Genomic DNA, 24,439 nt, shown 5'->3' with positions numbered 1-24,439 from the left:
AGAGCAAATGGAGCACATCTTTTCCTGTCCTAGTGCATTTAATATTCTCAATTTTTCCCCTGGAAACTCTGATAGAAAGACTATGTAAGGATTGCTGTTTTATTAAACTGTTAAGAGATACATTTACTGCACCAGGGCTCCATTGCCATTTTCTGGTGTACATACAGGCTCTGGATGTCTTTTATTGTTGATGAAATTTTGATAGACAATCCTCTTCTAAGATAGTACATGATGGCACAACGAACTTGCACATTAGAGTCACCAGAATTTTGTTCTGTCAGATGATGGGGAATGCAAGACCGGCCCAGTGGAAGTAAGGTTGCCCTCAATTGGGGGCAGGAGATTCCCTGACTTAGAGGCCCTCCCCCCATTTCAGAGTTATCAAAAAGAGGTGTGGGGGGGGGGGACTTGGGGAGGAAATGTTTGCTGGGCACTTCATTATATTCTATGGAGACCGGTACCCATAGGGTATAATTGAGAATCAATCTGTTGGTATCTGGGGCTCAGGAGGGCTGTTTTTTAAAGTAGAGGCACCAAATTTGCCTTTCCTCTTTGAAAGTCAAATGATAATCCCTCCCTAGTCTAAACCCACACAACCACTGAACCTTTCAAATACTATAGATTGTTCCTTTTACCAGTGTTTCATTGAGTCTCGTTAGATCACTTTCATGGTATTTTTATGATTCTGCTGCTCTACAATTCAAAAATAAAAAAATCACAGGGCATGTAATTCCTTAGGAAGAAGTTCCATTGTCCACATCCACACCAGTGAGAGATGCCTTTGAGGTTCAGGGCAGGTTTTGAATGCAGATGTGGAATTATATGACTCATCCATTGATGTTCAGTTTGGTTTCTTTGTCCAAATATTTGTCCTATCTTCCTGCTGGCCAAAGCTAGCTATGCTTCCAGCTTGGCCTAGAAATTTGAGAGTGGAGCCTGGTGATGGCAGGGGTTGTGGAGGGGAGGAACCTTAGCAGGGTATAATGTCATACAGTCCACCCTCCAAAGCAGTCATTTTCTCTGGGGGAACTGATCTCTGTAGTCTGGAGATCACTTGTAATTCTGGGATATCTCCAGTCTTCCTCTGCAGGTTAGCAACCCTACCTCCAGTGGCCAAAAAAAGTATGATACAGTATTGTGGGGGAGTGTCAGCTCTGATTGGTGGTGCCTATTGCAAATATAGTAGTGCAAGGATGCTTTGGGATGATATTAAGTCTATGCCTATACATTTATCCAAACGTTCAGTGAAATTTAAGCCCACGTATTGGTGCTTAGAACTGCAGCACTAGTGTCTTGATAAGGTAATTTCCTCACCCTTTAAGATTATCATTTTAATGAGAAACATGAGAAAAAGGTCCCAAGTACCTAGAAAGAAGAGGAGGAGGAGAAAGAAGAAGAGGAGGAGACTGGATTTATACCCTATCCTTCACTACTCAAAGGAGTCTCAGAGAGGCTTACAATCTCCTTTCCCTTCCTTTCTCTACAACAGACACCCTCTGAGTTAGGTGGGGCTGAGAGATTCTGACAGAAACTACTCTTTCCAGAACAGAGTTATGACTGAGCCAAGGTCACTCCAGCAGTTGTATGTGGAGGAGTGGGGAATCAAACCCTGTTCTCCCAGATAAGAGTTTGCATACTTAACCACTACACCACTGACTCTAGGATAGAGCTATATTGCATATCTACCAGTGCTGGAGCTTCAATGCCAATCATAGAGACATTTTCTTCTCTGGTTAACTGCATGAACCCCCTACAGGAGGCCTCAGGGACTGGACATTTGGGTAACCTACCCATCCCCTGGCAGTAGTTTTGGAAATGACTGAGATTTGCATGGGATCATATCCTGGGCTATTCCCACATTTTCAGTAAGGGTTACTCAAAAGTGTCTATGATTCCCTAGCTACCAATCCTTTATTCTTGTTGACTACAACCAGTTTATTGTGCTACTGCGTACACTGTCTGAAATGCACACGCCTCTTTGTTTGTAATATATACACGAGGGCAGTAATGGATGCAAGGAGATTGAATGCCAAGAGGCAGGCAGTTCATTTGAAAGACACATCTAAAGTGTGCAAGTGAAGCAAGAGCCATTTATAACGTCTTCAGAATTTCAAGCCTGAATTATAGTTTTAGTAATCAGTAGCTACCCGTCTCCTCTGTCATTTTTTGGTTAATATATTGCAAGGAAGAGACTTATAGCACAAGTTTTATAAGCCTGCAATAAAAATATAACAACTGTTGTATTAAATTATTTAAGTTGTAAACCATTGTAAAAAGGAGGGAAAGTTTTATCGACACAGAGGCAGAAAAAATTATTATGATAAAGTGTAAAATATATTGTTGCTGATTACTAGAGTTTTTGCCCAGTTTAGCATATTGTAAATCTTTGGCATGACTTTGGAATAAAACACTTTATGAGAGGTGTTCCTTTAAATAAAATGCTGGCCACTAGTTTAAGATGAAACAACAATAGGATTTATAATTTGCAAACAAATCTCCAGAATTTGACTGGCAAACAGAAACTTATCTCAGAGACCAAAGAACAGACAAATTGTGAAAGTGCAAGGAGGGATCAATGGATTTAAAACTTCTAGATTTCCCTGGAGAGAAATGGAGTGTAGGAAAATAAATAACAGAGCACCATATTTTGAAGAAAAAGTTTACTGCTTTAATATTTTGCTTTATTATTCATACTAGAAGGAGAGAGCAATAATTTGTAATCGAGATACACAGCTACGGATTGTTTGAAAATACAGCATTTACCTAAATTAGTTGCTAAAACTTTAAATAAGCCATTACGAAGATTGGTTTATTCTACATAATAATTCTGCTAAGACATCCATATGATTATTATATTCAAAGAGTTTTCTTTCCTATATTTTCTCTTCTAACTCTATTACTTGTACAGTAAATACTAAACTTGGTTTTACTGGGTCACGTTGGAGAAGTATGTGTGATTGATTTCACCTATTTACCCTTGTAGATTCTTCAATAAAGCTTAGTTTCTGTACCTTTCAGGCGTTTAGGTTGCACTTCTGTGCCTAGATTGTTATCCCCGTATTGCATATGCAGAGAGATGTAGAGTTGAGAATGCAAGTAAACGGCTTACAATCCTGAGCAAACCTACTAATGTCTCAATGAATTTGTTGAGACTTATTTTGGAGTAAATATTGTGCTGTTAGTTTGTATCTCAGTTGAGATCTGAAGTGGTGACTTTCTATTCTTCATTATAAAAGGATATAATGCCTTTTCAAACATTATATCCATATGTACTGGGATCCCAGCAATCCCAACATATTGAGAGCACTACCCCCAAGCCTCCTTATACACAATGTTATCACATTGTCTGAACAGGCAACACCCATATTTTCACTTTGTTACATCAGAACCCTGATTTTTTTTTGCCCCCCCCCCCCCCCCAAAATACTAAACTTGGTTTTACTGGGTCACGTTGGAGAAGTATGTGTGATTGATTTCACCTATTTACCCTTGTAGATTCTTCAATAAAACTTAGTTTCTGCACCTTTCAGGCGTTTAGGCCTCCATTCATGCCAAAGTAGTACCAGCATGCAAAACATGTGTTGCCTCTGTTCAGACAACATGGTGGCTGCATATATCCAAAGGACCTGTGCATGTGTCATGAACCTAGGCCTAGTGTTGGAGTGGTAATAGGGCCCATATTTCCCAGGATCCCTTCTATCCATCTGATTGAGTGGGCAGCAATTTTGGAGGGAAAATTTGCTCAGAGGGGTGGGACCTAGGAGGAAACAATAAAAGGCCAGCAAGAGAGGAAAGTGTGTTCTCTCTGGAAAGGCTAAGCAGGAAATAGGCTGCAGCAGGAGGATTCCCTTACCCAAGGGGTGGTGAGTTTGTTTGGGATGGAAACATATAGTTAGTTGTATCAGGGCTTTTATTTCTTTGTACCAACCTTTACTGTTTTTGTATTCACTGTTGCACTAAAAGTTTTTACAAACCACTTGTTTTGAGCACTTAAAATAAACTTATTGTTAAACTGCCTGGGTCCTCGTGTCTCTTCAGTCACAGATAGAAGGTGTTTTGTTAAGAAGGAAGATAGAGGGGTCCAGAGCTTTATTAAGTTTATGTTTGTTTTACTTAGATAACATAACTATAGCAAAGAGAAGCTGAAGTTGCACAGAGTCTTATTAACATATTTGTATAGGTTTTTGAAAGCTAAAAGCTTCATGAAGGGATTTTTTTGAAAAGTCAATTCTCTATTAAAAATAGCTTATTATTATTGGAAGTAAGACCACTAGAACTCATGATACTGCTAGAAAAGGTTTTGGAGCCTCCAGTAGACCCCATCCTCCTTGGTGACATGTTCTTTAATGAAGAGAATGTAATACTCACTGACAAGTTAGGGCCTATGGCGTAGAGTATCAGTGATGACCAACAGATTGGTTTAGAGGATGGGCATCTTGTTTCATTTTGAAAGTGACATCTCTTATTGGATGCTTTATTTCCCTCCAGCAGTACTGCAGTATTATTAAAGCTTCATGCTGTGGCCATGGGTCATGGTGCTATTTCCCCCCCACCCCACCCCGAAAGAGGTACAAGAATAAATCAAAACACTGTTTCACTGTGCTTCACAACTTGGCCTTCTTTTTATGGGGAAATCTTCTTTGCCCTGATAAAGGTCACCTCTGCATCACTAGCCTTTCATGTTTCTTAAAAGTGATTAGAACGTCACATCAGTTTCTATTCTAAGCATCTTTCATTTCATAAAACCAATATCAGACAGTGCTAACTGCTGCATATAGCCTTTACTAAAGACCTGGCTTCAGAATTCAGAAACTGAAAATGCTGTTCTGGTGAGCATAATGCAAGTAGTGTGCTCCTGAAATATGTATTCCTTCTTACATATGTTGTATCCCAATGCCAAACATGAGGAAATTTGGACATGAACAATTAGCTCTTTTTTTCTTCCAAGACAGTATAAATGTATCATTGCATTCATGACCTAGCCACTAATTTTGTTTCTAAAGAATTGTCCCAGGATGCTTCTTATTTGAATGTAGCATCCCTGATAGCATTCTCAGCTCCACCCCATTTTCCTGTGAAGCCCTGTCCATGCTTCGACATATTGTCCCACGGAAGAACATAAAAGGAACAATGCTGTGGCTAAATGGGGGAGGGGGGACGGGAATCAACTACTGAAGCTGTCTAGCTAGCTGTACTGTATCTGACTTTTAACTACATGAAAGGCCTTTTCACCAATTCAATGTGTGGTCCTTCAACAAACTATAATTGCTTGAGTAATGCCAGAAAGTGGTAGAACTCAATGAAATGGTGAATAGACAGCCTGAGAAATGTGTGGATATCAACTGTTCTGGCACTAAGCTATCTTTTGTTCATCACACAAATATATTTGTGTGAGCCATAATTGAATGCAGCAGTTCATCATATCTTTACTATTGATTATAGTTATGTTCTTTGGAACTTTTTTTGCCTCCTCTCATGGGTGACTGGAATGAAATCTCACCAGTTTATTTCACATAAGTCACCAGATACAGCAATAACGACTTCTAGTAATTGCCAGACTGGTTGTGGGATTGAACCAGCTGCCTAAGAATGGGATGCTGTGTATCCTATAACTAATCCCCTGAGCCATCCATTACCCCCTTCCAGGCAGCTGTGATTAAACTGTTCTGACAAGTCAGCGCTGGATCAATAGAAATGATCTAGAGTGAATGAATCGTATACTTAACATGTTCAGCCAGTGGTAGCCAGTGCTTTTGTCACTGTGTGTGGTGTGTGGCAGACTTGGAGAAGACTTAATTCTACAAGCTTAATTTTACAAACCCTAGTTTAAGTTTTCTGTAATGTGTTGGCAAAATCATGAATCTGAAATACAAATAACTCCTGAGGCCAGCAGCCTGCTTGTGAGTTCTTACACCAAGTCGGAGGCATCTAGGTTAGAGCCTGAAAGCATTGTTCATATTCTCACCTATTCATCTGTGGGAACACTTGGGGACTTTTGACCATTTGGGCCACATGCCTGTCATTAAAAGTAATTGCCTTCCCCTCCCAGTTCTTATTACTGTTCTCATCAGTGAATTTCTAAGATCCTTTAATTCAAATTATCAAAATGTTTTTTATCCAGCAAAATGTAAATAGGAGTATGTTCTGCTTATTCTCAAGAGCACCTTAAAATGTTATCTATGATATCTTTGGAATGCCTGTCACCCTTTAGGCAGTATAACTGCTCGGATGAATTTGGTGTAGGGTTGCCAGGTCTGACTCAGGAAATATCTGGGGACTTCAGGGGTGGAGCCAGGAGCAAGTTTGTGACAAATATGATTGAACTCCAAAGAGAGTTCTGGCTGTCACATTTAAGGGGACCACACTCATTTTAAATGCCTTCCCTCCATTGGAAATAATGGAGGATAGGGACACCTTCTTTGAGGGCTGATAGAATTGGACCCTCTGGTCCAATCTTTTTGAAACTTGGGGATTTTTTTTTTAAAGAGCGGCATCAGATACTATGCTGAAAATTTGGTGCTTCTGCCTCAAAAAACAGCCCCTCTAGAGCCCCAGATACCCACAGATCAATTCTCCATTATACCCTATGGGAACCAGTCTCCATAGGGCATAATGGACTGCCCAGCAGACATCCCCCATCCCTGCTTTCTGCTAACCTGAAGCAGGTGGAGGGCCTCCAAACCAGGGGATCCCCTGCTCCCAACTGGGGATTGACCACCTTAATTTGGTGTCTATGGAGTCTGTGTTCATTTTGTAATCTCAGGTGTTTCTCTGAAGATTTCATGCATCTTTGAAGGACAGATGTCAGGCCATTTCCACATATAAGAACTTTCATCTTCCTTCCCTTGGTCAGGATTTTCCGATTTTCTTCTCTTTTAAAGTTTTTCCCCCCACTACCGTTTCTAACAGAGTTCTTTAACATCTTTACAAATGCATTGCCAACCTGACAATAGAGACTGGAGAGATAGATATAAATCCAATGTCTTCTTCTTCTTCTTCAAATGAGAACCAGTATGGAGAACCGGTATGATTCAGCAGAGTCTTAGACTTGAATAAAGGAAGCCTGAGTTCAACTTGAGTTCACTGAATTGCTCAATAATACAAAAGTGAACTCATAGGAAAGCAGCATATACTAGGCTAGGAGCATTCTGCTTGTAGTCTGTCCTGATTTTTAGCCAACTATCCTGTATTAAAGAGATAATGCATACTAGCAACAAAAAAGACAATGTTTGTCGTATTGAAAAGCAATGGAATGAGTGGACTTATAGACTTGTCAGACTAATGTCGAAGTAATAATAATTTTTTAAAAGCTCTGGCTCTTGTAGTTATATACTGGTCTCATTGTATTGAAATTATCTCCAGTTAGGTATTTCTGATTTTGAGTCTGCTTGGCATAGAGTAAATAAAGAAATCCAACAAATGTTGAATTTATTTTTAAAAACCCATTCTGAGATGTCAGATCACTTAACAGACACTGTTACAGCAGAGTCCATGTGTATTCTCTAAAGGACATATTTGCTTCAGTATGTCTCATGACAGCTTCTGGGGAGGGGGGAGGAAATTAAGTGAATTTAACGCTTGTGAAAGGTGCCAGATTGACGGCCCTGGAGAAAAGTCTCCAATTTACTGAAAGCACAGACAGAGTGTTCCAAAAACTGCCCTAGCAAAGTTCCCAGCTCTCACCTGAAGGCTTTACATTACCACCCTCAGAGTTTGCAAATCTGTGCCGGGTGATCTCAATACCAGTCAGTGCTTTGGGAGTATACACTGTGATAAGCAGTTGTAAATCAGACACAAGGGGTGGGGGGACAATGGATTACCCCCACTCCAGATCTGCTGCTCAAGATGATACAGTTCAGTGCTGGTACAAGTATATTCTTTACAAGGAAAATCTGTATTGCAATACGATACAAGTTATTACAGGCACAGACCAGCACAGTGCAACATCCATGGTAATGTGTACAGATCAGGCTAGCTGTTTGGAAGGTGAAAGGCTTGTACAGGTACCTGGAATAAAGGTTTCTGTTTTTAAAAATTATCCCATTCTCTCATATCTGTTTGAATAATATTTCTCAACTTGGAACTCACCTGTACATCTACTCTAAAATGCCAGAGCAATGCAACATTCATATCAGCAACATGTGCCCTTTAAGGAGGTCCTCAAACATCACTCGGGTAGGGTTGCCTGACCTGGCAAACAGTGGAAAACTGGGGGGTGGGGGGATGGAACACAGGGGACCATCAGCTGACAGTGTGACACCACTTCTGTGAGGATGTCAGTCATCTCTAGGACTTGCTGAAAACTCAGTGGTTTTACCAAAGAGTTTTGGGCAATTCCTAGACAGGCTGATATAACACTATTATTTGTCAGCCATTTTTAAAAATTGTCTCCCATCACCAGTCAGATTGGCAGCAGGAAACACCAGATGGGGGCAAGGGATCCCACACCTACCAAGGAGTTGGCAACCCTACTGAGGGATGACATGAGGCTGGTATGCTTTTATCATTGTATGAACAGTATGTAACTTTTTACTTAGGGTATGATCATAAGACTTTTCTTCAAATATGGCAGTGATGAACAATTCACTGAAATACATAATATTTGAGCCAGTTTAATGTAAGTGTAGTTTAGCAGCCAAAGTCACTATCACAAAAGTAGTTTTTCTTACATAGCTATTGTTTTCAATATATATTTTTTTTCAAACTGATACTTCTGCTTTTATTAGGAAGGAAGATTTGAATCAGTTACTGAAAAACTTGATTATTTTTGGTATGCTTTTGGGGCAAATTGTGTTCAAAGTGGTTCACATCAGTTCCTGATTCAACATTAGGGTTGCCAAGTCCAATTCAAGAAGTATCTGGGGACTTTGGGGGTGGAGCCAGGAGACGTTGGGGGTGGAGCCAGGAGACATTGGGGCGGAGCCAGGAGCAAGGTTGTGACAAGCATAATTGAACTCCAAGGAAGTTCTGGCCATCATATTTAAAGGGACAGCACACCTTTTTAAATGCCTTCCTTCCATAGGAAATAATGAAGGATAGGGGCACCTTCTTTGGGGCTCGTAGAATTGGACCCCTGGTCCAATTGTTTTGAAACTTGGGGGGTATTTTGGGGAGAGGCACTAGATGCTATACTGAAAATGTGGTGCCTCTACCTCAAAAAACAGCCCCCCCCCCCGAGCCCCTGATACCTCCGGATCAATTCCCCATTATACCCTATGAGAACTGATCTCCACATAGGGAATAATGAAGTGCCTAGCAGACATTTCCTCCCCCCTTCCCCCGTTTCTGGCAACTCTGAAGCGAGGGATTGGCATCTCTACTCACGAGTTGCTGCCAGCTTCTTCAAAGTAACACAGACACACCATCGCAAGAGGAAGCCTTTCCAATCGGAGACTGAAGCCTCCAGAGGTGAAAAGTCACATGGTGACTGTGGGGGCAGGGCTTTCCCCCACCGGCCAGCTGACTGAGGGCAGGAAGGAGCCTGGGAAAGTGAGAGAACCCCCGCTGGGACCTGGGGATTGGCAAGCTTATTTAACATTCATCCGTCTATCTGTTAGGCTGCTTCATATTATCTTTCAACTAGGCATATGCACTATAGTCCAAAATTGCAATACATGTATTAATTACTTCCTTGGAGCATCTATATGGTACTCCTCCAGAGACCTGCTCAAGATGGCCCACAAAGCAAAAAATAGAAATACCAACGTATAAAAATAGTCAAGATTAAGTCAGGGCATAAAAACAGCACAAAACAAAATTCAGCAACCTAAAATGATGTTAATAAAACAGGCCTTGGGTTAGAAGCAGACCATTAAAGTATAGAATTGTCAGGTCCTCTTTGTTCCCTGGTGGTGGGTGGAAAGGAGCTCTTGAGAGTGCAGAGGGCAGGGCAACATCACAGCAGACAACGTCCCTGATGTGATGATGTCACGTGGAAGTGATGTCATCATGCTAAGGACATTGTGCTGGGTGGTGGGGGTAGGGCTTCTGGCTGGTGCTGGATTGGAGCCTGCCAAATCGAGGGATCCCCAACTCCCACCTGGGATCTGGCAACCCTATTAAAGTAACTAAAAAAGAAAGAACCTCTCAGTAGAAAAGCCTCGGTAGAAAGAAATCTTTTGGCCTGCAACTTAAATAGTAATAAAGTACAAGTCGAGCTTTAGTGAAGATGATGTTCCAAAGGTGAGGCTCCACCACTTAAAAAGTTCTGTCTCTGCTGGTGAGAGCATAGAGGGCTGACCTTTCGAAAAGGATGTTAATTGTCACCCTGAGTGCCATCTCTTTTTTCATTGTTTTTTGTTTTGTATTTTTGTATTTCTTAATATGTGCATGTGTGAGTGAGTGTGTGTATGCACCTGGAAGTCATGGTGATCTCTGGTGACTGATTCCTACTGTGGGACTGAAGAATATTCAGGGAGATGACTGAATAAAGCCTGTCCCCATCTCCTGACTGCTGGGATTCCAAGGAGGTGTCCCATTCAAGTACTTCCTAGAGTTGACCCTGCTTAGCTTCTGAGATCTAACGAGATTGGGCTTGCCTGGGCTATCCAGGGCAAGCTGGGGTGCCATCTTGGAGCAGAACCAGTGGGTTGAAATTAAATTAAAAGAGCTTCCAGCTCAACATTAGGAAGAACTTCCTGACTGTTAGAGCAGTTCCTCAGCAGAACAGGCTTCCTCAAGAGCTGGTGGGCTCTCCTTCCTTGGAGGTTTTTAAACAGAGGCTAGATGGCCATCTGACAGCAATGAAGATCCTGTGAATTTAGGGGGAGGTATTTGTGAGTTTCCTGCATTGTGCAGGGGGTTGGACTAGATGACCTTGGGGGTTCCTTCCAACTATGATTCTATGATCTTGATTTATAAACTGCTAAGCCCATCTTGGATTTTTATCCATTTCCCTGAGCATGCTTAATAGTATCCAAGACAGTTGTACTGATATCTGAGGTTGGATGGAAAGATCCAAAAATACCTTGCCAAGAACATAATGCATTATGCTGTACATGTACAAAAGGATGCTTATTTATTTATTTATGGTATTTATAGTCTGCCTTCTCACAGGGACTCAAGGTGGTTGTAAACCCAAAACTTGCCACTGTACCATAACATGCTGAAGACAATGTGAACCAGCCTTTTGAAATTGTTGTGTTTTGCCACTTTCTCAAATATGTTTCAAAGAAACATGTTTTATCACTGATTCACTGAGCATGGACACTTGTCAAGCGAGAAGAAAGATATATTTCTTGCAAGTATCATGAAGAAGCAACAACTTCCTCCGGAATACAAGAAGTTGGAGAAGTAGGATTTTATTTGTAATTTTGAAAATATAGAACTATCTATAAAATACACTGTGAAGATTCGGGTATTTACAGATAGAAGAGAGATAACTTGTTTCTTAGATTGGGTTTAGTCGAAGTTAAGTCTTCATGGAATGAGAAAAAAGGCTGGTGCATTCCCACCTCTTTTGACTTGAATTACAGGGTTTCGTGAGCACAAATCCTATAAAGTCCACAAACCTCTAATTAACACCCACGGTGAAAAATCTTTTGTTAAACTGGTCATTAAGCAAACTTTGCTGAGAAAAACAAGTTAACTTGGTGGCCTGATAAAGGGATGTACAGCCAATCCTGACAGGCCCATAATTGAACCTTCTCTAAAAATAACATATATGCCTTACCATTTATTTTTTCCTGGAAAATTTATTAGTAATGTTCCACTTTACTTTTTAAAGGAGCCAAGAATGCTTCATTTTCTTAACAAGTGACTCAGCTCTTCAAAAGGATGATTTTTTAAAAAATGCTAATACCCTTCCTGTTAACTGAAATATCCTTGGTCTCTCTTTTATCTTGAAGGGAAAAGAGGATAAACTTGCTAGGTAAACAAGTAGGGGGCCATCCTTTTAAGTATCATTGTTGGGAAAAGTGGAGTCCTTTTTGGCTTCTTTCTCTCTCTTGAAATGCATTTAATCTTAAAGCATCATGAGTTTCATTTACTTACATTAACTGCTCATTGAGTAATTCAGAAAAGGGGAAATAATCATGTCCTTATTGCGTGAAAGGAATAAAGTGTGCAGTTGTAATGAAGTAGGGCTCCTCAATCAGCAGACATCTATCCTGATTCTCACAATAGCTAACTAGGTGGTTCCAGGAAGCCCAGAAGGAAGGCTCGAAGGCACCAATACTTCCTCACAGCAACTGGTATTCAGAGGTACACTGCCTCTAAGCATGGTAGTTTCATTTCTCCATCATGGTTAACAGTCATTGATAAATCTATCAACCATGAATTTTTTTAGTCCCCTTACAGGAACACAAGGTTTCCTTGGAATTTAGATCAAGTGTACAGATCTGCAAATCTAGCTCCAAAGGGTGGTGAAGTCAATGTAAGACATTTGTTTGGGCTCCAAGATCATCAAAAGCCACACTGAAGAGAATTCTGGGCAGTGTGTCCATGCAATCCAAGCTGCAAAATTACAGCTTGGAGTACAAATGTACGTGTCCCCCCCCCCCTTCTCCCCCAAAGCATTTCAAAGTATCAGGCAGAAACAAAAACCAAAACAAAAGCAAGTCACTAATCAAACTGAACTGAACAGTACCTTCTGAAAATCTAGGTTACACCCAGGGCTTTTTTTGAGCAGGAACACAGTTCCAACTGGCTTGGTGTCAGGGAGAGTGGCCTAATATGCAAATAAGTTCCTGCTGGGCTTTTTCTAAAAAAAAAAGCCCTGGTTACACCTATTGAAATGTGTAATATATTATATCATTGAAATATTACTGTAATCATTCACCTCCTGGGTTTTCCCCAGGAAAATCTAGTAAATGAATTATTACTAGCCCAGAAACATATGCACTGAACACCCAGTCAATGTAGTCTGAGGCCAATCTGATCTCAGAATTTGTACTGATACTTGCTTGTTTGAAAGCAGCTCATCTTCTAGCCTAACCTTTATCTTCACATATTAGATTCTCAGAGGGATTTATAACAAACAATTCTTATTTATTCTCTTGATGGGTTTAGCCTTGTGTGAACTATACCAAGGGTTGGCTTGCATGTTAAAATTTGTTCTTAATTTGTTGCTTTGGATGTCCATTTGCTTGCTTGCATGTAGGTCTTTATGATGTGGATTTTTTTTTGCGCATCAGGCATGAGCAAGCAGGCTGTAGATCTGAATGAGAAGACAATATATCTGCAAGCCACATAGGGCCTCTGTAGCACAATGACACCATCATAATCAATTTCTCCCCTTTGAAGTAAGGTTGCCAGGTCCAGATCAACAGAGCTGGAAGTCCCCCTCCCCCAATTCCTCCTCAAACAGAAACACTGCATGCTGTGTCCCTGTGTCACCCGGAAGTGACGTGGGCATGATGGTGATGTGGGGGCGATGCTCTGGGTTTTGGGCAAAACTGTATGGTAAAATTGGTTTCAAACTGTATAGTTTTGCCCAGAAACCTGAGTGTTGCCTCTCAACATCACCAATGTGTTGACATCACTTCTCAGGCACATTGCATGCAACATCACTGTTTTGGTGAGAATTCCCTCCTGCCAGCCAGCTAGATGGTGGCAGCGGAAGTCCACAAAAAAGAGGGATTGCCTGCCGCCACCAGGCAATTGGCAACCCTACTTTGAAGTAACTTTCTACCCCCCCCCCCCCTGCTCTGCTGCTATAGTATCTGAGGCTACAGAGTAAAGCATACTTCTAATATGTAATAAATCAGTGAGGAATCACAGATTTAGTCATAAACTTTATCCTGAAATAACTGCCTCCAGCTAAAGCTACTGGCTTTCTTGGGATACTTAAAACTAGGAAGCATTTTTTTCTTTGAAAAAAAACAAGATTTTGAAAGAGAGAGAGACTAGTCATAAGAGCTGAGATGCAGCATCTAAACAGTTAATTTTCCTGAATTCATTTTCCTTCCTGCTACTATTATTAACCACAAAGTTAGTGATGCTTCTTAGAGGCCACAAGCTTCCTCAAATTTCACTTTTTCATTGCACTGCTGATCATTTAGAGAACAGGCTTGTTCCAGACAGCTTTAATTAAACTGTACTACAAAACCAGATATAGATCAATGGAAATGATCCATAACAAGAGGCTAATCATGTCTTTAGCAGTGTTCAGTCCAGTTCAATCACCTTCTCCTGTTTCTGTGGCTTTACATTCATGTGGCAAAGGCTGTGTGTGTGCATGTATTTCCTCTCCCCCCTCACTTTAATCCATCCCATTAGTGGCCATATGCTGGGGCTTCAAGGGAGGCAAGACCTGTCTGCAATCTGCCAGGGATTTAGAGACATCAATAATTTGTGAACAGTCATGTTGGTACTGGTCGAAGGGTTAAGTGCTCGGCACGCCAGGGGCACCTCTTTTGGGATTGCAATTCTAAGTTGACTGTTAGGAACCTGATCCCCTGTGAAGCTTCCCTTCAAAGCACACACTGCATGTCAAATCCATATAGCTGAAGCAATGGAGCTTTATTAGCTCTGGGATTTAAAGACCTACACTAAGTGATATAACAGGATATTTGGTTTAAAAGAAAAGAGGGGGGGGGGGAAGGGAACACAATGGTGACAAAAAAAAAACCACTAGTGATACCCTGGCTGATGCATGTGTTCATTCTTTTCCATAATTTTTTTCTCTCTCTCAGCAGCAAAGATACTGATGAGGCTAGTCCTCATGGTTCTGTGCTGTGTGGCTGGTAAATGAGAACAGCCTTATTCTTAAGGCATGCAGTTTGCATTAAAACAATAGCTTATATTCATTTAGATATTTTGAAAGCAATAGACATGAGAGTTTATTGGCCTTCTGCTTCTGAATTAACTTGTATACAAATCAGAATGATGGAATGTAATCAATGAATTCATTTCCTTTTCCAGTGTGGAATGCTAAGTGGGTGGTTTGTAGCTAGTGTAGTGTATTCAAGATAGAAGTTTGGGGGAGGGGATGTCTTAAATTCTTCCATCATTAACTTTTCTACCTCGTTTGCATAAGGACACTAACAATTTCAGAAGATTTTATTTTTGCTGTTTTGGTATTAAATTTGTTAAAATGCATGTTAGAAATTTAAATTTAGTAGTTTTTAAAGTGTATATGAGAAAAGGGAAATAGCCTTTTTAGAAAATTTGATGTAAACAATGTATATTAACTGCTTAGATTGTAAGTGAAAGCTAGCTTTTCCATTGAAAGCATGAGGGAAGCTACAGTGAAAGGTTAAGAACTGGTTTGGGATTAAGAACTGGTTCTTGCTAGAGTTAAGAATATAAGAACATAAGAGAAGCCATGTTGGATCAGATAATGGCCCATCCAGTACAACACTCTGTGTCACACAGTGGCCAAAAAATCCAGGTGCCATCAGGAGGTCCATCAGTGGGGCCAGGACACTAGAAACCCTCCCACTGTGCCCCCCAAGCACCAAGAATACAGAGCATCACTTGCCCCAGACAGAGAGTTCCAACAATATGCTGTGGCTAATAGCCACTGATGGACCTCTGCTCCATATGTTTATCCAGCCCCTCTTGAAGCTGTCTATGCTGGCAGCTGTCACCACCTCATGTGGCAGTGCATTCCATGTATTAATCACCCTTTTGGGTGAAGAAGTACTTCCTTTTATCAGTTCTAACCCAACTGCTCAGCAATTTCATTGAATGTCCATGAGTTCTCGCATTGTGAGAAAGGAAGAAAAGTACTTCTTTCTCTACCTTCTCTATCCCATGTATAATCTTGTAAACCTCTATCATGTCACCCCTCAGTCGACGTTTCTCCAAGCTAAAGAGCCCCAAGCGTTTTGACCTTTCTTCATAGGCAAAGTGTTCCAACCCTTTAATCATTCTAGTTGCCCTTTTCTGCACATTTTCCAATGCTATAATATCTTTTTTGAGGTGTGGTGACCAGAATTGTACACAATATTCCAAATGAGGCTGCACCATCGATTTATACAGGGGCATTATGATACTGGCTGATTTGTATCTTGTGTTGTATCTTGAGTTGTATCTTGTGTACTTGTTGTCTACTTATTAAGCGTATGAAACTGTAGGCACATGAAAATTTCATTCCAGTAAGTGCCTAGCTCACCCTGAATCAGTACGTTGTTGGAATAGGTAGACCATGTCAATAAACAATTTTATTGGTAACATATGGTAGCATATCTATATCTTACAACTTAAAAAAGGAAAGATTTATCTACCCCATATCTTACTTTTTTCCCCACCCCTCCCCCGTTACTTGACCCCCGCCAGTGTTATTTAGTTAAAGAAAAACAAGTATTAAAGGTACCCTTAACTATTAAAAAGCCAAAAGTTATATTCTTGTTTTAAAAAACTTAATCATTATCAAAGATTGTCCAATGTCCTTTTATTTTCCACTCTTTTTCTACGTATCTTCTGAAGTTCTTTCACTCCATCTTAAAAACTTCTAAATCATAGTCTCTTAATATTCTTGTTAATTTGTCCATTTCACTCCATGACATAACTTTTATAATCCAATCCCATTTCTCTGGTATTTTTTCTTGCTTCCACAACTGCGCATACAATGTCCTAGCAGCTGAGAGCAAGTACCAGATTAAAGTTCTATCTTCTTTTGGAAATTTTTCCATTAGAATAGGTAGACCAAGTTGCTTAAAACAAGGAACATGAAGTCCTTTTGACCTTTGAGTTGATTGATCTTAAATTCAGCTCTGTCAATATTCACCTCTAACACTGGCAATTTCCATCTGTTAACCCCTTATTTGAACCACACGTCTGCACAAGGAAGACCTTGAACAATGATCTGACAGCTCTATTCTTTGGAAAGTTGTGAGGTATGAACTATCAGTACGAAGTCCTTGAATGACAAGTTATTCACAGCTGTATAGTCAGTGGAAAAGGACGGAGCTCTTTGCTTCCCAACCAATAACTGTTAATTGTACAAAATGTTTCATTACTACAATTGTCAGATCGCAGGATCTGACAATAGAAGGCCAGTTGAAATCTAAAGCAGGCAGCTCCCTCCCCAACACCTCTGCCTTCTGCACAAAAGCACACGTTTCGAGGTCTAAAAGTGCTACATGAAAATTCACAAGCAGCAGCCACTTTACAAGCTTCAGTAACCAAGCAAGCATTCCTTGCGATTACTTTGCCTTTGTTTTGATTATGCTTTCCTTAGGTGGTTCATAGTTTATTTGCATAATCTGCTTTAATCATATATTGGGTGTGATGTATTAACAATGCCTGGCCCTGAGGAGAGGATGAGGGAGGATTTCATATCTGGTCTCAAATAGCTGTGTTGAATGGATCCCATTTAAAAAACCCTGAAATAAAGACAAATATTTCTGAGAGTAATCAATAGAACAGTTCCTTTGTTCAGAAACTGCATGATCTCAAGGCCTACGTGACTTTCCCTTGATGCCCATCTGTCTGCAATGAATTAGACAAAGTTGATAGAAGGTATCTCTAGCAAGGCTGCACCCTGAATATCTCAGAACAATTCCACATCCAAAAGTATCCTCAAACTGGATATCCTGCAAACTGGATCCCTGTCATTAAGTGTAGCTTTTGCAGAACAAGCAAAACTCCTTAGATCCTGGCTCGCTAAACCTTCCACAATCAATATCCATCTGAACTGGATTCACCCTCATTCAGTCTGTCATTGTGTCTCCAAGCACTCATTCAGGGCACGGGATTTTATAAAACTAATTTTGTCCTTTTACTCCATGACTCTCGAGCTTTCTAAGGAGCCTTTCATGAGGAACTTTATCAAAAGCTTTCTGGAAGTCAAGGTAAACAACATCTATTGGGTCTCCTTTGTCCACATGTTCGTTCACCCCCTCAAAGAACTGTAACAGATTAGTGAGGCAAGATCTTCCCTTATGGAACCCATGCTGAGTCTTCCTCAATAACCCGTGTTCATCAATGTGCCTACTCATTCTGTCCTTGATAATGGTTTCTACCAACTTTACCCGTATTGAAGTCAGACTCACTGGCCTGTAATTTCCCGGATCTCCTCTGGAACCCTTTTTAAAGATGGGGGGTGACATTTGCTACCTTCCAGTCCTCAGGAACAGAGGCAGATTTCAATTAAAGATTACATATTTTTGTCAGGAGATCAACAAGAGTTCTTTCAGAACTCTTGGATGTATGCCATCCAGACCTGGTGACTTATTAGTTTTTAATTCTATCAGTTGTAGGACCTCCTCTCTTGTCACCTCAATCTGACTCAGGTCTTTCAACACCCCTTCCAAAATTAGTGGTTCTGGAGCGGACAAACACTTCTTGTCTTCCACAGTGAATACAGAGGCAAAAAATGCATACAGCTTCTCAGCCATTTCCCTATCCTCCTTCAGTAATCCTTTTACCCCTTGGTCATCCAAGGGCCCCAGTGCCTCCCTGGCTGGTTTGCTGCTTCGAATATATTTGAAGAAATTTTTATTGTTGGTCTTTATGTTTTTTTGCAATATGCTCCTCATAGTCCCTTTTTGCCTGCCTGATCACAGTCTTGCATTTGATTTACCACAGCCTGTGTTCCCTTTTATTAATCTCACTTGGACTAGCTTTCCACCGCTTAAAGGAGTCCCTCTTACCTTTTACAGCTTCCATTACTTTGTTTGTTAATCATGCAGGCCTTTTCTTATACCTGTTTGTGCCTTTCCTAACTTGTGGTATATATTTTATCTGAGCTTCTAGTAGTTTTAAATAGCCTCCAAGCTTCCCCAAGGGTTTTGACCTTATTTACCTTTCCTTTCAGTTTCCTCTTCAAATGCCTCCTCATCTCAGAGAATTTACCCCTTTTAAAGTTAAACATGGTTGTGCTGGTCTTTTGGAGCAACTCTCTTATTTATACAAATGGTGAAATCAATAACGTTATGGTCACTGCTCCCAAGCGGTGCGATCACTTTTACATCTCTCACCAAGTTATGGACATCACTTAGGACCAAATCCAGGATAACCCCACCCCTGGTAGGTTCTGAGACCATCTGCTCCATGGCCCAGTCATTGAGAGCATCAAGAAACTCAATCTCTTTCTCTCGACCAGAACACAAATTGACCCAATCAATCTGCGGGTAGCTAAAACCACCTATTACGACACAGTTTTTACGTTTAGCCACTATCTTTAATCCTTCCATCATATTATAATCGTCCTCTATCTTTTGATTTGGTGGGCGATAACAAACTTCCATAGTTAAATTTCCTTTTGGGCCCTCTATTTCAACCCAAAGCATTTCTAGAAGGGAATCTAATTTTCTGACCTCAGTCTTACTGAACCGTATACACCTCTCTGACATACAGAGCCACCCAACCTCCAACCCTTCCCCCCCTATCCTTCCGATATAACTTATATCCAGGAATTACCATGTCCCACTGATTCTCCTCATTCCACCAAGTTTCTGAAATTCCCACAATGTCTGTTTTCTCCCAACACTAAACATCCCAACTCACCAATTTTACTTCGAACACTTCTAGCATTTGCATACAAACATGTATAATTTCCCAGGCAAGCTAGGCCTGCAACCTTCCTCCTGTCGCCTCGAGACTTTTGCAGACAGTCCATACTGTTTGTCACCATTATAGGGGAAAGGGATAGAGTCCAGTTCGTGCTCGATCACCTTCCAGTCTGTGTCCCATCCCGTTTGGTCTTGGACTAGCTTGGACATCTGGTTTGATCCTGGATCGTTTCGACACGCTCAGCTTGGAGGAAGTTGACAGAATCCTCTCTACTGCACGTCCAACAACTTGTGATCTGGACCCATGCCCCTCCTGGCTAATTAAAGCCTGCCGGGAGGAGCTGAGATGTCCTATACAGGACATCATAAATAGATCTCTTTCGGAGGGTCTTTTTCCAACCCCTCTGAAAGAGGCAGTGGTCTGCCCCCTCCTGAAAAAGGTTACATCAGATCCGGCCAAATTGACGCATTACTGGTCGGTCTCAAATTTGCCCTTTTTGGGCAAAGTTATAGAGAGGGCTGTGGCATTGCAGTTGCAAAGTTTTCTGGATGATGCTTCCACCCTGGATTCGTTCCAGTCCAGCTTTTGCCCGGGCCATGGGACAGAGACAGTATTGATCGCCCTCATGGATGATCTCCAGTGACATCTGGATCAAGGCGGTGTGGCGGTTTTGCTGTTGTTAGACCTATCGGCTGCGTTCGATATAGTCAATCACCGGCTGCTAACCCGCCGCCTCGCCGACGCAGGGATCCAGGAGTTAGCCTTACAGTGGTTTTCCTCTTTCCTTGAGGGTCAGGGACAAAGGGTGGTGATTGGGGGAGAGCTATCCCAGAGACGCCTACTTAATTGTGGGGTGCCTCAGGGGGCAGTTCTCTCCCCGATGTTATTTAACATCTACATGCGCCCCCTTGCCCAGATTGCCCGGAGATATGGGCTGGGTTGCCACCAGTTTGCTGATAACACCCAGCTTTATCTATTGATGGACGGCCAAGCTGGCGATGTCCCTGTAAATCTGGACCAGGCATTGCAAGCCGTGGAAGATTGGATCAAGCTGAGTGGGCTGAAATTGAATCCAGCAAAGACAAAGGTCCTTTTTCTGGGTCGCGGCGTTCCAGAGGGAGGGATCTCCATTCCAGCTTTTGATGGTGCATCACTGGTACAAGTGTGCAGGGTCAGGAGCTTGGGAGTGCTACTGGAGTCCTCCCTGACAATGGAGGCCCAGGTGGCAGCCACTGCCAAGTCCACCTTTTTTCATCTTAGATGGGCAAGGCAATTGGCTCCCTTCCTGGAGCGTCGCGACCTGGCAACAGTGTTCCATGCAATGGTCACCTCGAGGTTAGACTACTGTAATGCCCTCTACATGGAGCTGCCCCTGTACCGAACTCGGAAACTACAGCTAGTGCAGAATGCAGCAGCCAGACTGTTAATGGGATTACTTCGGTGGGAACATGTAGGGCCTAGGCTGCAGGAACTGCACTGGTTGCCAATTGTGTACTGAGTTCGTTACAAGGTGCTGGTTATTACCTTTAAAGCCCTATATGGCTGAGGACCTGCCTAGTTTAGGGACCACCTCTCCCCATATATACCCCAGAGAGCACTGCGATCTAGTTCACAAAATCTTCTAGAAATCCCTGGGCCAAAGGAAGCCAAATTAAATTAAAGCCAAATTAGAGAGCAGGCCTTCTCGATACAGGCACCTCAATGGTGGAACCAACTGCTGGAGGAGGTGCAGGCCCTACGGGATCTCAAACAGTTCCGTAGGGCTTGCAAAACCGCCCTCTTCCAACTAGCTTTCTAAAACAGAACCTGGTAGTAACATCAAGCCATATTTGTACATGCTGAGATTGTGGCACTATTAAGTTATACTGGTTTTAGACTATTTATTTAATATATTTAACCTATTAATTGTATTTTAACTGTATTATCTTGTTTTTATTGTTATAACATGGTTTATACCATGTCCTGTAAGCCGCCCTAAGCCTGCTTCGGTGGGGAGGGCGGGGTATAAATAAAAATTTATTATTATTATTACTACCATCTCAGTGGACAACTCTGATCCATTACCGGTAGAAAAGTAACAGCTAACCCTTCATCTCTATGAGATGAGTCCTCCCGAACCAGAGACATTTCATCTCCTGTCGGCTTTCCCCCAAGATTTAGTTTTAAAACTGCTCTGCCACCTTTTTGATTTTAAGTGCCAGCAGCCTGGTTCCATCTCGGGACAAGTGGGGACCGTCTCTTTTGTATGGCTCCCACTTGTTCCAGAAAGCATCCCAGTGCCTAACAAACTTAAACCCTTCCTCCCTACACCATCGTCTCATCCATACATTGAGACTTCTAATCTGTGCCTGTCTCTCCAGCCCCGCATGTGGAACAAGTAGCACTTCTGAGAAGGCTACCTTGGAGGTCCTGGCCTTAAGTCTCCTGCCTAGCAGTCTAAATTTTTCCTCCAGAACCTCACGACTGCATTTTCCCACATTGTTGGTGCCAACACGCACCACAACCACTGGCTCATCCCCAGCACTGTCTATCAGCCTATCTACTACACGCGTAATGTCCGCTACCTTCACACCAGGCAGGCAAGTCACCATACGGTCAGTATGTGGTTTTGCCACCCAGCTGTCTACTTCCCTAAGGATCGAATCACCAACTACCAAGACCCCCCTCTCTCCCTGCCCAGGGATGGTTCCTTGGCGCGAAAGGATACCTGCTCACCAACAGAAGAAGAGGTCCCTTCTGAGGGCTCATTCCCCTTATCCTCAGCACAGTGCCCTGTTCTATGCTCCCTGGCAGCAACAGGGCTGCCATGTTCAGAGTGGGGCTCATCTAATATGTCCCTGAGAATCTTCCCCAAGTGCCTAACTGACTGTCTCTGCTTCTCCAGGTCAGTCACCTTGGCCTCAAGGGTATGAACTCGTTCCCTGAGGACCAGGAGCTCCTTGCATTGAGCACACACCCAAGACTTCTGTCCTACGGGCAGATAGTCATACATGTGACACTCAGTGCAAAACACTGGAAAGCCCCCACCCCCATGTTGGCATTCTACCTTCATGATAGCTTTTTTAAAATATACAGTCCCCTTTTAAATCCTGTTTGTTTATGGAGTAGAAGGACAGGTCTTCTTATGGATCAAAAACTGGCTGATTTATAGGAAGCAGAGAGTGAGTATAAATGGGCAGTCTTCGCAGTGGAAGACGGTAAGCAGTGGGGTCCCATGCTCTTTAACTTGTTCATAAATGATTTGGAGTTGGGAGTGAGCAGTGAAGTGGCCAAGTTTGCATATGACACTAAATTGTTCAGGGTGGTGAGAACCAGGAAGGATTGTGAGGCACTCCAAAGGGATCTGTTGAGTCTGGGTGAGTGGGCGTCAATGTGGCCGATGAGGTTCAATGTGGCCAAGTGCAAAGTAATGCACATTGGGGCCAAGAATCCCAGCTACAAATACAAGTTGATGGGGTATGAACTGGCAGAGACTGACCAAAGAGAGATCTTGGGGTCGTGGTAGATAGCTCACTGAAAATGTCAAGACAGTGTGCGATTGCAATATAAAAGGCCAACGCCATGCTGGGAATTATTAGGAAGGGAATTGAAAACAAATCAGCCAGTATCATAATGCCCCTGTATAAATCAATGGTGCGGTCTCATTTGGAATACCGTGTGCAATTCTGGTCACTGCACCTCAAAAAGGATATTATAGCATTGGAAAAGGTCCAGAAAAGGGCAACTAGAATGATTAAAGGATTGGAACACTTTGCCTATGAAGAAAGGTTGAAACGCTTGGGGCTCTTTAGCTTGGAGAAACGTCGACTGCGGGGTGACATGATAGAGGTTTACAAGATGATGCATGGGATGGAGAAAGAAGTACTTTTCTCCCTTTCTCACAATACAAGAACTCGTGGGCATTCAATGAAATTGCTGAGCAGTCAGGTTAAAACAGATAAAAGGAAGTACTTCTTCACCCAAAGGGTGATATATAAAATTTTGGCCACTGTGTGACACAGAGTGTTGGACTGGATGGGCCATTGGCCTGATCCAACATGGCTTCTCTTATGTTATGTTCTTAATTTTTATATTAGTATCCTGATCCTAGGACTGCTGTTTTTATTACTTGAAAACCTGAATAATGTAGTATGAAGAAAATGTTATTTAAAAATCAAGTATATTAGTCTTCATATCTTCTATGTTGGCGAACATGATATTTTGGAATCCCATATCTCCTGGGTTGGATCCAGTGGTAGCCTTCCACTCACAGAGATTGTTCACAGAACAAATCTTCCATTAACAAAAGACTCCCGTGAATGGCAAGTCACTTACTTTTGGATTGTTAATTGTATTTTACAGTGCCATTCCAAGTGGAGTTATACCTTTCTAAGACCTTTGAAGGGTGTAACTCTGCTTAGGATGGCACTACGAACAAAGTTGTTTTTACTTGATTTACATTTGCCTTGTTACAACAAAAGATTAATTTGTTCAGTTGTAGAAATGTTGACAGTCTTTAAGAGGTAAAAAAGCATGTTTTTTCTACTCTTTCAGGACTTCAAGAACATCTTGAAGAACAAATGGGCAAGAAAGCACCAGCTCTGATCATGGTACCTGTAGTGGACTTACCTGGACACATAATTATTCAGATAGCTTGCTGGCTCAGCCAATAATTAAGCAGCTATCATTGCTACATGTATTCCACAGGGAGAGAAGAGATCAGTGCCATACCTGGCTGTACACTGTTGGATAATAACAAGCAGATTTGTATGTGGACTATTTGGGAAAATATTTCATTTCTGTGGAGTGTCCTCTGGGGTCTGTACATGGTCATAGGGAAGGTAGAAACCCTAGAATTTCTCTTGCACTGTATTTTTTAGCAAAAGTCAGATCATGCTTGATTGTTTAGTAAAGGTTTCACTGATAACTACCTTATAAATTAATTAAGTACCTGGAAAATTCCTTGTTTATATACCTCCTTCAGTAACTATGGTACATTCTCAATCATTTGTTGACTTCTAAGTAATTAATTAGTATCAGAATATGTTCTGTGGACCCA

General features: G+C 41.7%; 1 protein-coding gene across 2 annotated transcripts in view; it reads left to right on the top strand.

Annotated features, from left to right (window-relative positions):
- The window catches only part of DPH6 (diphthamine biosynthesis 6), a 474,406-nt gene extending 450,190 nt beyond the window's left edge, over positions 1-24,216 (top strand). For both annotated transcript variants that reach the window (XM_060262114.1, XM_060262113.1), the window contains one exon: positions 23,935-24,216. In XM_060262114.1, coding sequence (XP_060118097.1) covers positions 23,935-23,985 — 51 coding nt within the window. In that variant the 3' untranslated portion in view covers positions 23,986-24,216. The remainder of the gene's footprint in view (positions 1-23,934) is intronic.
- Positions 24,217-24,439: the final 223 nt, after the last annotated feature.

Source organism: Heteronotia binoei, chromosome 21 (assembly GCF_032191835.1).
Source record: "Heteronotia binoei isolate CCM8104 ecotype False Entrance Well chromosome 21, APGP_CSIRO_Hbin_v1, whole genome shotgun sequence".
NCBI lineage: Eukaryota > Metazoa > Chordata > Lepidosauria > Squamata > Gekkonidae > Heteronotia > Heteronotia binoei.
The sequence above is the reverse complement of the archived record's forward strand: the minus strand, read 5'-3'. Positions and strand labels throughout refer to the sequence as shown.